Source organism: Camarhynchus parvulus, chromosome 3 (assembly GCF_901933205.1).
Source record: "Camarhynchus parvulus chromosome 3, STF_HiC, whole genome shotgun sequence".
NCBI classification, from domain to species: domain Eukaryota; kingdom Metazoa; phylum Chordata; class Aves; order Passeriformes; family Thraupidae; genus Camarhynchus; species Camarhynchus parvulus.
The window spans coordinates 109928945-109942247 of record NC_044573.1 but is presented as its reverse complement, the minus strand read 5'-3'; the positions used below and the strand labels follow the sequence as shown (position 1 = coordinate 109942247).

General features: G+C 52.5%; 1 protein-coding gene across 1 annotated transcript in view; it reads right to left on the bottom strand.

The window, feature by feature from the left end:
• Nucleotides 1-3987, bottom strand: part of XKR6 (XK related 6) — a 180481-nt gene extending 176494 nt beyond the window's left edge. The window contains exon 1 of the mRNA XM_030945804.1: nt 3257-3987. Within this exon, the coding sequence (XP_030801664.1) occupies nt 3257-3987 (731 nt within the window). The remainder of the gene's footprint in view (nt 1-3256) is intronic.
• Nucleotides 3988-13303: the final 9316 nt, after the last annotated feature.

The window sequence follows — 13303 nt, the reverse complement described above, 5'->3', positions numbered from 1 at the left end:
TGATCCAGTATTAGTCCCATCACCACATCCGAGATTAATTTTAATGGCGTTGGCAATAGCTGTAGTGGGAATGCAAAAAGACACCCTCATGGAGGCTGCTCCACAGATCCCAGGAAGTAAATTCTGGCTCTGGTCAGATATTGGGAGTCAGCTCCACGCTGTCCAGCGTGCCTTAAAGAGCGGGAGCTGGGTGCTGGTGGGATTAGAGATCAACAGGAGAGAAAGCTCCCTGATTTCACCTAACATGATCCAGGCTGCAGCATTCCTTATCAGTACCCTTTGGCATTCCCAGCCCTGCACAATCTCAGAAGCAAGTGTTTTTCCTCTGCATCAGCATAGCAGGGAAAAGTCTGGGCAACTTGAGCTTTGTTTCTTCCTATTACCCAAAAATCAGCCCCCTACATGAATCCACTCTGTCCCTGCCGGCAGCACTTTGGCATCCCCCTCCCCACACGGTCACTCGAGCGTGCCACGGCATGGGGTGTTTGCGCACAGCTAAAACACAATCATTTCTTCTGCCTGACTCCAAGAAAGGAAAAATCCAACTTGCCAGAGGAGCATCTGCATTGAGAACTGCTTTTGCTGATGGGATCAGCATTTGGGAGTACCAAGGGAAGCAGCAGAAAGGGTCGCGGACCAATTCATCATCCTGGCACGCACCACCCGCAGACATCCCCCTCCCGCCACCCCCCAGCCCAAATCCCGGCCGTAAAAAACCCATAAAAATAGAATAAACCCCCAAGCAGAAGTTGAGAACAAATGTGCTTTGAACGCTGCACAAATGACATTGAAGATGCAGAAGAAATATGTATTTGCTGTTGCACTGCATGATTGCATGGGCTTATTTCCTACGTACACATCTCACGCACCCTTCCCACGCAGATCCCCTCCCCTCCACCCCCGCGGCTTCTTCAAAAAACATTGGGAAAATAAAAATCTTTGATCCCTAAGGATTATTTTAAAAGCTACAAATGCCGAGGGACCCCCATCTGGAGCCTCCTCCCTACAGCCTGACCCATCCATGGTATGCAGGGGGTGCAGCCACCACCCTGTGACACAACCCAGAGTTGTCCCTCTACCCCCACCCCAAATCTCACACCCCTTCCACGTTACCAACCCGCGCCCCAGCTCAGACGATGCTGGGCCACGCCGGGTTTTTACAGCTGTCCTTACACCACCTCTTTCGGTAAGCCCGACATCTCTGTGGCAGTGTTTGCATCCACAGGCTTTCATCCTGGAGAATCCCTCCCTGCCTCCTCCCACCTCTCTTTTTGGGGAGGATAACGTAATTTCCAGCTCGCACTGGAGGATGTTTTTTTATTCCTGTCGAGCCCGAGGTCACTTGCCAGACTCGTCCTCTGGCCAGTGTCTCCACCACCCCAGGACCTCTCCCTCCGGCAGGGAAGAGTCCCTTATCCCTGACCTTCAGGCTGGCACCGGCAGCCCCACCGCCGCCGCCGTCCCCACCGAGGAGGCTTCTCCTTTCTCCAAAGCCACAGCCGAGGCATCACGCTGCGTTTTTCCACTCCCACCACCCGCTCCTTCGGTTCAAGGGGAGTCAGCGAGCCAGCAGCTCCCGCTCCCGCTTCTCTGGCTGGGGAGAGGCTCTCGGGGATGGACGAGACCCTCACCCCTCATCCCCACGGGATCTGTGCCAGGAGGACATCAACCCTCTGGAACCAGCACGTCCCAGTGCTTGGCAGCCACGGGTCCATCCCCCTGCAGACCCTCTCTGGAGCAGCCCCTGCTTTCCATGGGGGCTTTTTCTGGCTGCCCCCTGGCTCCAGGAGGGGAGTGATGGGGTGAAGTCCCCTCCAGGGACACAGGACCTCCCTCTGCAGTGCTGCCACTGCCAGGGTCACCCCCAGCCCCGGGCCTGTCCTGGAGGGAAGAGCAGCTCCATGAGCCCCCTCCCAGTCCTGCCCCATGTCTGTGGAGCACCATCTCGTTCCCACAGAGCTAGGATCCTCTCCATCCCACACCATGGGGGGCACAGAACTGTGTCCCCTCCAAGCTGTGAGGTGACAGCAGCCCTATTCCCCTCTCCTCAGCCCCATATGCTGCATCTCTGCCCCCTTTGGGGCTCTTCTCAGTGAAGAAGGGGCCACCCCAAATCTCCACGTGGGGAGCACCATCTCATGTCCTGCTTGTACCAACCAATGCCGCTCCTCCCACCTCAGCCCCACAGACATATTTTGGGGGAACTTCTCTTCCCCTCAAATGTTTCTTCAGCACAAGGGGGCCCTTGACACCTCCTCCACCGTGGGGAGCACTGGCAAGGGTCCACCTCAGACAATGAGGTGACAATGACTCCTATGCTCCCCACCTCAGTCTCCCAGGTTCATTTTGTGGGGCGCACTCTTCCCTTTGGAGTCTTTGGGTCTCTCCTCACTCAAAGTTGGAGTAACCCCCAAATTTCCCCTCCTTCTCCACGTGGGGAGCACTGCACTGACCACCACCACCTCAGACCACGAGGTGACACTGAGCCATGTCCATCTCACACCACAAGCTGACAACAATCCCCATCTGCCCTACCTCAGCCGGGGACAGTGACCCGTGTCCACCTCAGATCATGAGGTGACACTGACTCCCATCGGTCCCACCTCAAGCCATGAGATGACACTGCCCCACATCTGCCTCAAGCCATGAGGTAACAGCAATGGCCATCCGGGCCACCTCAGCTAGGGGACAGTGAGCTACCTCAGCCTATCGAGGTGACACTGACCCCCACCTGCCCCACCTTGTCTAGGGTACACTGACCCACACCAAACCATGAGATGACACTGATCCACCTCAAACCAGGAGGTGACACTGACCCACGTCCACCTTGGACCACAAGCTGAGAGCTCCCCACCTCATCCAGGGGACCCATTTGAAACCAGAGGGTGACACTGACCCATGCCCATCATGGACCACGAACTGACAGTCACCCGCATCCGCCTCAAACCAGGTGCTGACAACCACCCCCAGCAGCCCCTCCTCGGCCAGCGCACACTGACCCACGTCCACCTTGGACCACGAGGCGACACTGTCCCCGTCCATCTCACACCAGGAGGTGACACTGTCCCCGTCCATCTCAAACCAGGAGGTGACAGTGCCCCCACATCCCCCCCGGACCAGGGGCTGACGCTGCCCCGCGTCCCCCTCGCACCGGGCGCTCGCAGTCCCCGCTCCCGCCCCTCCGCCGCCGCGGTCCCCGACCCAGCGCGCCGCCCGCCCCGCCGGGGGCACGGCGGAGTCCCCGGCCGCCCCTTACCTCCAGACCTGCCCCATCTGCAGCAGGTGGATGACGGTCTGCCAGACCCAGACGGAGATCCTGCAGAGGCGCTGCGCCCCGGGGGTGGCGGTGCCGCCGACTCCTCCTACCCCGCCGGCGGGTCCCCCACGCCGGCCCGCGGTCCCCCCCATCATGGGCGGCCCGCGGCTGCTGAGCCCCTGCACGGCGCCCAGCCCGCCGCCCGTGTAGTCCTGCACGAACCAGCGGAAGCTCAGGATCTGCACCAGCACCGAGGGCAGCAGCACGAAGGCCAGGGTGAGGCCGCACCACAAGTAGTCCCGCCGGCCGTAGTGGTGCAGCGCCAGCCACAGGTCCGTGCCCACATCCCCCAGCAGCACCAGCAGCGCCAGCACGATCCACAGGCAGTCCAGCCACGGCCGCTCGGCCGCCTCGCCGACCTCCGGCGGCCCTTCGGCGGCGGCGGCGGGGGGGCGCGGGGCCAGCGGCTCGGCGGCGGCGGTGGCGGCGGCCCGCCCGAAGAGGTTCCGCAGGCAGGCGCTCCGGCAGCCCCAGTAGCAAGACGACGTGTTGCAGCAGTGGCAGATGTGCAAGGAGCTGCTTGCGCCCGGCTCCTCCGCCACCTCGGCCGCCGCTGCCCCGACGCCGCCGCCCGTGGCCGCCGCCGCCTCGTCCAGGTTGTGCAGCTGGGCGAAGCCGCTGCCGCCGCCGCCGCCGCCGCCGCCGCCGCCGCCATCCGACTTGGCCGCCATCTTGCTGCCGCCGCCGCCGCCGCGTCCCCGGCCCGTTCGCCGGGCGCTCGCTCGCTCTGCCCCCCCGTGCCCGCTCCCCCCGCCCGCCGCTTCCGGGGCGGCGCTTCCACGGCGCGCGGGACGGGCCGGGGCCGCCTGGCGGCGACAGCGACCGGCGGCGGGGCCGGCGGGGAGGGAGCGGCGCCCTCCGCACGCCGTGCCCGGGGACGGACAGCGCCCGCCGCAGCGGGATACTCCGTGCCCCGTCCCGCCTGGCCCGGAGAGCTCACGGGGATGAGGCCTGGAGAAGGGGAGGATGAGGGGGGAGCTCAACTTGCTCGTGAGGGGGAGAGGAGGAGCAGGCGCCGGGCTCTGCTCGGTGCTGACCCGGCCAGGAGCCGAGGGAATGGCCTGGATTTGTGTCAGGGGAGGGTTAGGTTGGATACTGGAGAAAGGTTCTGATCCCATAGGGTGACTGGGCACTGGAACAGCTCCTCAGGGAATGGTCGCAGCACCAAACCTCACAGAGCTCCAGGAGCGCTTGGACAGCGCTCTCAGGCACGGGGTGGGATTGTTGGGGATGCTCCTGTGTGGGGCCAGGACTTGGACTGGATGATCCTTGTGGGTGATTCTCTGCACAACCTCTGCCCTCACAGGTCTCAACGCCCTCACAGGGAAGAATTTCTTCCTAAAATCCCATCTAGCCTTGGTCTTTTTCAGCTTAAAACCATTCCCCCTTCTCCTGTCACTCCATGCCCTTGTCCAATGTCCCTCTCCAACTTTCTTGGAGCTCCCTTACAGAATTAGGTTGGAAAAGACCTCTGGCATCACCAAGTCCAACTTAACCCATGGACATGATCACATCTAAATTGTATCCCCAAATTCTACATCTACACATGTTTTGGAAACCTCCAGGGATGGGGATTCCACCATCAGGTTGCCTTGGGCAGCCTGTTCCATTGCCTGACCACTCTTCATGAAGATTTTTTTCCCAAATATCCAATCTAAACCTCCCCTGGTACAAGTTGAGATCACTTCACAGAATCACAGAATGACAAAATCGTTTAGGTTGGAAAACACGGACATGATCACGGCTAAATTGTATCCCCACGTTCTACATCTACGCATGTTTTGGAAACCTCCAGGGATGGGTTTCCACCATCAGGTTGCCTTGGGCAGCCTGTTCCATTGTCTGACCACTCTGTCCATGAAGAATTTTTTTGCAAATATCCAATCTAAACCTCCCCTGGTACACTCCCCTTGAGATCACTTTAGAGAATCACAAAATCATTTAGATTGGAAAACACGTCTGAAATCATCGAGTCCAACCTATGACCAAACACCACCTTGTCAACTGTGGTAGAGAGCTGAGTGCCATGTCCAGTCATTCCTTGAACAGCTCCAGGGATGGTGACTCTACAACCTCAATGGGCAATCTGTTCCGATGTCTAATCACTCTTTTTGTGAAGAAATTCCTCCTAGTGTCCATCCTGAACCTCCTCTCCAGCCATGTAAGACCTAGGCTCTAAGATCTCTCCAGGGTTCTCTTCTCCAGGCTGAACAACCTCAGTTCCTCAGCCTTTCCTCGTAGGACAGGGGTTCCATCTCTTTAGTCATCTTGAAATCACAACATCTACACTGAATCATAGAATATTCTGATTTGGAAGGGGCACACCAGTCCAACCCCTGACCTTGCACAGGACACCCCAGCTATCCCATCCTGTGCCTGAGTGTTTTCCAAAGGCTCTGGCAGCCTTGGTGCCATGCCCATTCCCTGGGGAGCTGTTCAGTGCCCTATCACCATCTGGGGAAGAACCTTTCCCTGATATCCAATCTAAATCTTCCTGACACAGCTCCAGCCCTTCCCTGGGTTCTGTCTCTGTCACTGGGAGCAGAGATTGGAGCTGCCCCTCGGAGGAGCTGCAGCCCCCAGTGAGGTCTGACCTCCATCTCCTCCAGCTGAACAAACCCAGTGACATCATTTGCTCCTCAGATGACACCTGAGACCCTTCACCGTCTTCCTGGCTCTCCTCTGGACACGTAAGAAGTTCCATTATGCTTCTTCCCCCAAGGCCCAAGTGCTGAAACCTCCATTCCTCAGACCAGCCTTGGCTGGACCCCCTTGTGCTGACCCCGTCCTGCTCCCAAATCAGCTCCCCAGTCCAGTGTCAACTGCACTATCCCTGCTCAACTTCCAATCTCAGGGTCACCACTCAGTTCATCCTCAGCCAGGCTGCTTTCCAGCTTCCCACCTCCAGCAGGTCCCTGGCAGATCTGGGACTTCCTCTGGGTTTCTTTTCGCCTTTTCCCTTCCCATGGTTGTGCTGGGGAAGGGGGACTCCTGTCCCACGCCATCCCACAGGTCCTTCTCTTGTACTCAGAGGGTGGTGGAGCTGTAGCTTCTGCAGCCCTGGAAATTTTCAAAGCCAGGTTTGATGGGACTTGGAACAACCTGGGATAGTGGAAGGTACCCCTGCCCAAGGCAGTGGATGAGTTTTAAGGTCTCTTCCAATCCAAACCTTTCTGGGATTCATTCTCTGTTGATAACAGCTCTCTCCAAGCACACCTTGGCACCCCAACCTCACACCACCTTGTTGCCTGCTCAAATCCCCCACCTTGGTGTCTTACTGTCCTTCTCCTTCTAACCCAGGGATTCTCCATCCCCTCCTCTGCTCTTTGTTACTCCCTTACCCACTTTGCGGGCCACTGTTTTTCTCACCCTGTACTTACAGAGTCAGGCAGACTCTCCAGGGGCTCAGCTCTGCACTGGAGAAACCTCTGGCAGGCTGAGGAAGCAGCTCCTGGCTCTGTTTTTGGGATCTGCCTGGAGCTGAGCTGCACCCCAGGCAGCTCTTTTACCAAAGGACCCACTGGCAGTGTGGGAAAGCCAAACTCCAGGTCTTTTCCCCCCAGTTCCATGTCACACATCTGTTCATTCATCGTATCCATCTTTTCTGAGCTGTCTTGTGCTGTCCTCTGTAGGTTACAATCTCTCCTCTTTTCCATGTGTTTTTTTTCCCCTCACCATTCAATAAGACTCATTCCAGATGCTCCTTCTCCAGTGTCTGCTTCTCCCTCTTTCTCTGGGAGTTTGAATTCTGCCCTTTCTCCCTTTTTTTTTTTCCTTTAAACTGTGTCAAAATATCAGGGCTGAGAGTGTCAGGACTCCAGAACTGGCTGAAAAAGTTGCTGCTTTGCAGAGTCTAAATTGCAACATGGAGAAAAAAGAAACAGCTCCAAGAAGGTAGAAAAAATGTGATAAAGTGCAGATAAAATGTTTTTTCAGGGAGGAAAAATTCATTTAATCTTGAAGAAAAAGTGGGAGGACTTTCATGTATTAAACAGGCTATCTGGGAAGGGTGTATTTGGTGTTTCTGGGTGATGTCAAAAGAGCTGAAAAGTTTTGTGAAATCTGAAAAAAAATGCTGTTGGTTTTGAAATGGTTGGATCCTCTTGTAGCAGAGAAATAGAAGAAAGGGAGCAGAAATCAAAGCTTTGGGCATGATCCACGGGGATGCACCTGATGCACACCTGGATGTGGACAAATTTCACTTGGAGTGAAACTCTGGCACAAAGTTCCCCAAAGGGAGAAAACTGATATTGTGTATAGTATTATTTAATGGGATCAGACAAAACAGCATCCCCATCATAATGCATTCAAATGTTGAAGATATTCCCTTATTTTCTGCAACTTCAGCTATAACAAGAATATGGAAATAAATAAGAGCATAACCAGCCCTTGACCAAATTACTTCATGTGCATAAGACAAGTATAAATATAAATATATATATATATAACTTCAACTCCCTCTCCTGATAGATACTTTCAAACCTAAATATGGCTGTTAATTCTCACAGCAGTAAGAAATAAGGACTCTGGGACCCATATTTTTGGGTGAGAAGCACCCAGATTAAGCTTCGACTTCTGATTTGCTGTATAAGGAGATATAAATGGAAGCATCCCTCATTCCTTCGAACTTTTCTGTGTGGCAGATTTGCTACATATGATTAAAAAGACTTAAAAAAAATCTCCCAAAACCCAAAACAACAGAGAAGTAAACAAACTATTTCATCTTATTACTTATATAGAAGTGTAGGTGAACCAGTAAGGGGGCAGACGAGTCATCTGTTTTGATACAAAATCAACCCAAACTTGTTTGATGAGACATTCTGGTGGGAGAAGGCAGCAGTTAAGCATTTCAGCATTGGCACGTGGAGTAAGAGAAGCAGCTGCTTGGACAAGGGATGACACAATGACAGTACCCTGCTGGCACTACCCCCAAACTCCTCGGTGCAGCTGTGGCCACCTGTGCCCAGCCCAGGAAGGGTGAATTCCAGCTACAGGGAAGAGCTCGGGTGTTGATCAGAGCTCAGGACAATCTGTCTTTTCTCCCGTGGACTGAAAGAATTTGGCTTGTTTAGTTGAGCTAAAAAATGAGCCTGGAGAAGGAATATGTTTTCCTGCCTATAAATACATCCTGGAAAATAAATGCGAGCAGAGGGAAAGGCGTTGGGACACTGAAGGGCAACGGTGGAAAAGTAAATGAGTAGGAACTGGCCATGAATATTTTTAGCCTGGAAATCGGAAGATCTTTCCAGTAGGAGTATCGGAGACTGAAATAAAAAAGTAACTCATTTAACACATCACTTCCTGATTTTATCAAGAAAAAGACATGCCAGTGTGGAGGGACAAACAGCTGGGATGGAAGCCCTTTAAAGGTCTTCCATGCCAGATCATCTCTCCTTGGAAAGATCCGGTCCATTTTGATGCACGGTACGCTACGTTCCTTCCTGCACCAGGGGATGAGTCATGGCTACATGACTCCGTGGGTGGCCAGAAGTGATATCTCCACCACTTACATCTTAATTCCTGATTATCCCATGATGTTCTCCAGATCCTGCTCCCTCACTTAGCAAACAGCAGAGATGTACCCATGTCCCAGTCTCCCCACAACCCCCTGATTTCCCTGTTTCCCACAGGTGCTGCTGTGGGGTTGCTTTGGCCGAGGACATGGGGGTGATGTTTTGCCCCTTTAGTCCACAAGAGCTCCCATTCCTTGGTAGTCCTGGCCCTCACAGAGAGCCAGAAGTCATTGCTCAGAGCCTGTTTCTTTTATTAGCCAACACTCTGTATTTTTAGGGATTTTTTGGAAGTTGTGAGTGTCAATCACACCCATGATGAGATCTCTCAACTCATATTTTTGAGAGGAGAAAGCTTTTCTTGGCACTCAGCAGCATCCCACGCTTCCATCACGCTGGAGGCGCTTGTGTCCGGAGGTCTGGGTAAACTCTGGGTGACCCCAAGATCTGCAAGCATTTATAAAACATGTTTAGCCAGGGTTTTCCTTCACAGTGCTGGGAGCTGATCTGTCTGTGCCTTGCATTTTGTGTTCCTGCTGTTCTCCAGGAGCACCAGGGAGGCACTGGGAAGGGGAGGCGTGTTCGGTGCTCCAGCAGCACCCCAGCATGGGATCACAACCTCCTTGTGCTGCTTGGTTAAAGGCTTTTTTCATCCTGATCAATACCCTAATTGAGCTGTGTGGTCTTCCATCTTCCAGGCATTTATTCAGATCAGGGGAACAAACACTAAATATAGAGAGGTATGTAAGCCAGAATCAGAGTTGTGTAAATCTGGAGCTACCTCATTTAAATAACTGGGGGATGGATCCAGCTGAGTGTCTGGTGTACATGGAGTACAGATAATTACAATTAATGGGGATTTACTTTAAGCAAAGTAGGTCAGAAAAAAATGACATCTTATTGTGTCATTAGTTTCCATCAATTACTTCCATGTTGTTTGCTCAGTTCCCAAGTCAAACGAGTGTGGGCTGACAGCCTCGCAAGCTCAACTTGGTATTGTCTCTAAAAATCAAACTGCATTATTTCTGCCTCATGCATCATCACTAACAATAAAGCATTCACTGCTGGAATATAGCAGGTGGCTTTGTTATTCATGCATGAGGCAGAAAAAGCTCCAGCTTCCGTTGCCACAACGTTCTTGTGTCCACAGGATCAAAAGTTGGATGTGTTGGTAAACTTAGTAGTTATTGTGTGAGCTGGACTTAGAAGACTCACTTAGGCCAGTCGTTTTGTTGATTAACTTTGTTAATTTCCATTAATCTCTTTGAATGCTACATGCATATACCAGGGGAGGATCAACAGGATGCTGTTTTTGCTGCCACTTGTCTCCCTCTGGCAGCACTGTCTAGAATCATGGAATGGTTTGGGTTGGAAGTGATTTCTTAAAGTTTATTCTGTTCCAGCGCCCCCTGCCATGGGCAAGGACACCTTCCACTATCCCAGGTGGCTCCAAGACCTGTCCAACCTGGCCTTGGACACTTCCAGGGATGGGGCAGCCACATTTCCTCTGGGTAACCTGTGCCAGGGCCTCACCACCCGCATTGTAAAAAACCCATTTCTTGTATCTAATCTAAACTGACCCTCCTTCAGTTTTAAACCATCAATCCTTGTCCCTTTCGTCCCCATCTTTCTTACAGGCCCCCTTCAAGTACTAAAAGGCTGCAATAAGTTCTCCCAGGATCCTTCTCCAGGTGAGCACCCCCAGCTCTCCCAGCCTGGCTCCAGAGCAGAGGGGCTCCAGCCCTTGGAGCATCTCTGTGGACTCCTCCGATCTCTCTCCAGCAGCTCCACGTCCTTCTGCTATTGGCCCAAGGGCTGGAGGCAGCTCTGCAGGTGGGGTCTCACCTGAGAGGGGCAGAGGGGCAGAATCTCCCCCTTCCCTGCTGCCCACGCTGGGGGATCAGCCCAGGACATGGGGAGTTTCTGGGGTGTGAGAGCACACAGCCAGGGCATGTCCAGCTCCCACCCACCACTTTGTCACACTGGGCTCTCTAGGAAAGGTGCAGAAGGTCCCAAATGTTCTCTATTGGAAAGCCAGTTCACAGCCATCATAAGAACTGCTTCTAAAACAGTGTGAGGAATGTTTGGTGAACTATTCCAATTCCAGCCCTTCTGTTTTATAGAAGGGCTTCATCTTTGATTTTTCATTTTAGCAATGTAATTGGCTGGGTAGTGATACCAGTGACTGCCAAGAGTGTTAGTCCTTGCTGATGATAAAATCATGGAATCACTGAATGTTTTGGGTAGGAAGGGACCTTAAAGACCATCTTGATCTATTCCCTGCCATGGGTTGGGAATCTCCCTCTAGACTATGTTGTTCAGAGCCTCATCCAGCCTGGGCTTTAAACAACTGAACATGGTTTGTTCTCATAGCTGGACCAGGTGCTTCACTTCCAGTTCCTTACAAGTCCTTGAAAGATGTTCAGGTCCTCAGGTGTTATATGATAAAAACTGGGTACCAATTTCCCACTAAATATGACATTATATGAATCCCAAATTTGTCTCTATTGGACAAAAATGTTACATTTAAATCACTTTACACCTCCTGACAAATTTAAGAATTAGTATGGTCTTGAGACATATGCATTAGCAAACTTCATTGTTGCTGTTATCTAGATCTTACCTGTGGTGACAGGGTTTATTCAGCTCTCCTCAGGCTCCCTTTCATCTCCTGAGAGCTGCAGCTGTTTTCATTTATTACTGTGCATCAAAAGGAACCTGTATGCTCTCTCTGCTCCCCCCAAAATGCCTTTGTGGGATGCCATTTCAATGCCATCAGCTGAACCAGTGACATCCTGTGGCCACCTGGGGAGTGGGGATGGCCAGGAGAGGGTGACTCCAGGATTTCCATCCTTTTTCTGGAAGTTCTTGCATCTTTCCCATTAAACCAAGCATGGGATAATCCCCTTGAGGAGTGTCCTGCTCCTTGAGGAACTCGTTACCCAGAAGGAAGGAGCAACATGACTTCATCAGCCAAGGAAGGTGGTGAGCAGTGCAGGGAACTGTTTCTCCCCTTGGAAAAGCATTAACAGCTCAGGCCTCCAGTTTGATGGACTTCCTCAGTGCTTTTCCAAGCTGGGATTTAGGAGAAGTGACTACACAGCATTTCCTACTTTCCCCTATGGGATTCCAATGATTTAACTGGCTCTGAAGGGCAGGGATGTGTCTCATAGAGTAGCTGGCTGCTGTTGTCACTGTGCCATGCTGCTCTTCAGAGTTCAGTGAAAAATAAACTCATCAGGCAATGCTTCCCCTTCCAAGCAGGGTGAAGGTTGGCCCCTGTGCCAATGGGAAATGTGGGCAACATCCAGTTTTTCTGTTCTTCTGGGTCACTAGAAAAGCCAATGTGGAGCCATGGACTGTGAGAGGAAGTGGAGCTGGATTTCACACCTTAACTTAATAAGGTAAGGTATATTCCTTGTAAAATGATTCTCCTTCTCACAGTCCCTGATGCTTGTTTTTTATAAATGATAATCACTGAATCACAGAATGGTTTGGATTGGAAGGGACCTAAAAGTTCATCCCCTTCCACCCCCTGCCATGGGCAGGGACAACTTCCACTATTCCAAGTTGCTCTAAGTCCCATCCAACCTATCCTTGGACACTTCCAAGGATCCAGGGGCAGCCACAGCTTCTCTGGGCACCCTGTGCCGGGGTCTTCCCACCCTCACAGGCAACAATTCCTTCCCAAATCCCACCTAACCCTGCCCTCTGGCAGTGGGAAACCATTCCCTGTGTCCTGTCCCTCCATCCCCTGTGCCAACTCCCTCTCCAGCTCTTCTGGAATCCCTGTAGGCCCTGACAGGGGCTCTGAGGTCTCCCTGGAGCCTTCTTCTCTCCAGGTGAACATTCCCAGCTCTCCCAGCCTGGCTCCAGAGCAGAAGGAACCTTCAGAGCATCCTCTGGACTCAGTCCAACGGGTCCATGTCCTTCTTATGTTGGAGGCCCCAGAGCTGGAAGCAGCACCACAAGTGGGGTCTCATGATGCTGTCAACTTCCCTCAAACCTCTGAATGTAACAGAATATTTTTCTGGTATTTAACACTGTCACTACAGAATTGTTAATTAAATGTATGACCCTTTATATCAAAGCAAATTTAGACAGGATGGTGCACAAATCTGAATGTACCTGGGTTTCCCCCTGGAAAAAAGTCAAGGAAAAGGTGACTGGTACGTGGTGACTGCAGCTTCTTCCATCTCCCTCTGGCTGAAACATCAGCCCAACCATTGCCTTTTATCATTGTGGGCTGCTACACCTTGGTGTCTTTACTTCTTCTCTTCTTGGTCCTTCCTCTAGACAAAGTACTGCAGAGAAATCACCTTCACCTGATTCCCTGCTGATCTTCTGAGATCCTCTAGGACCCATTTTCCTAAAGCTCTGTCCACACCAGGTCTTCTTGCTTTTGTCTCCTTTTTCATCCTGAGGGCAGAATTTCCATTTTAATTCCTGTTGTTTATGGTGTGAACGTTGGAGTTGT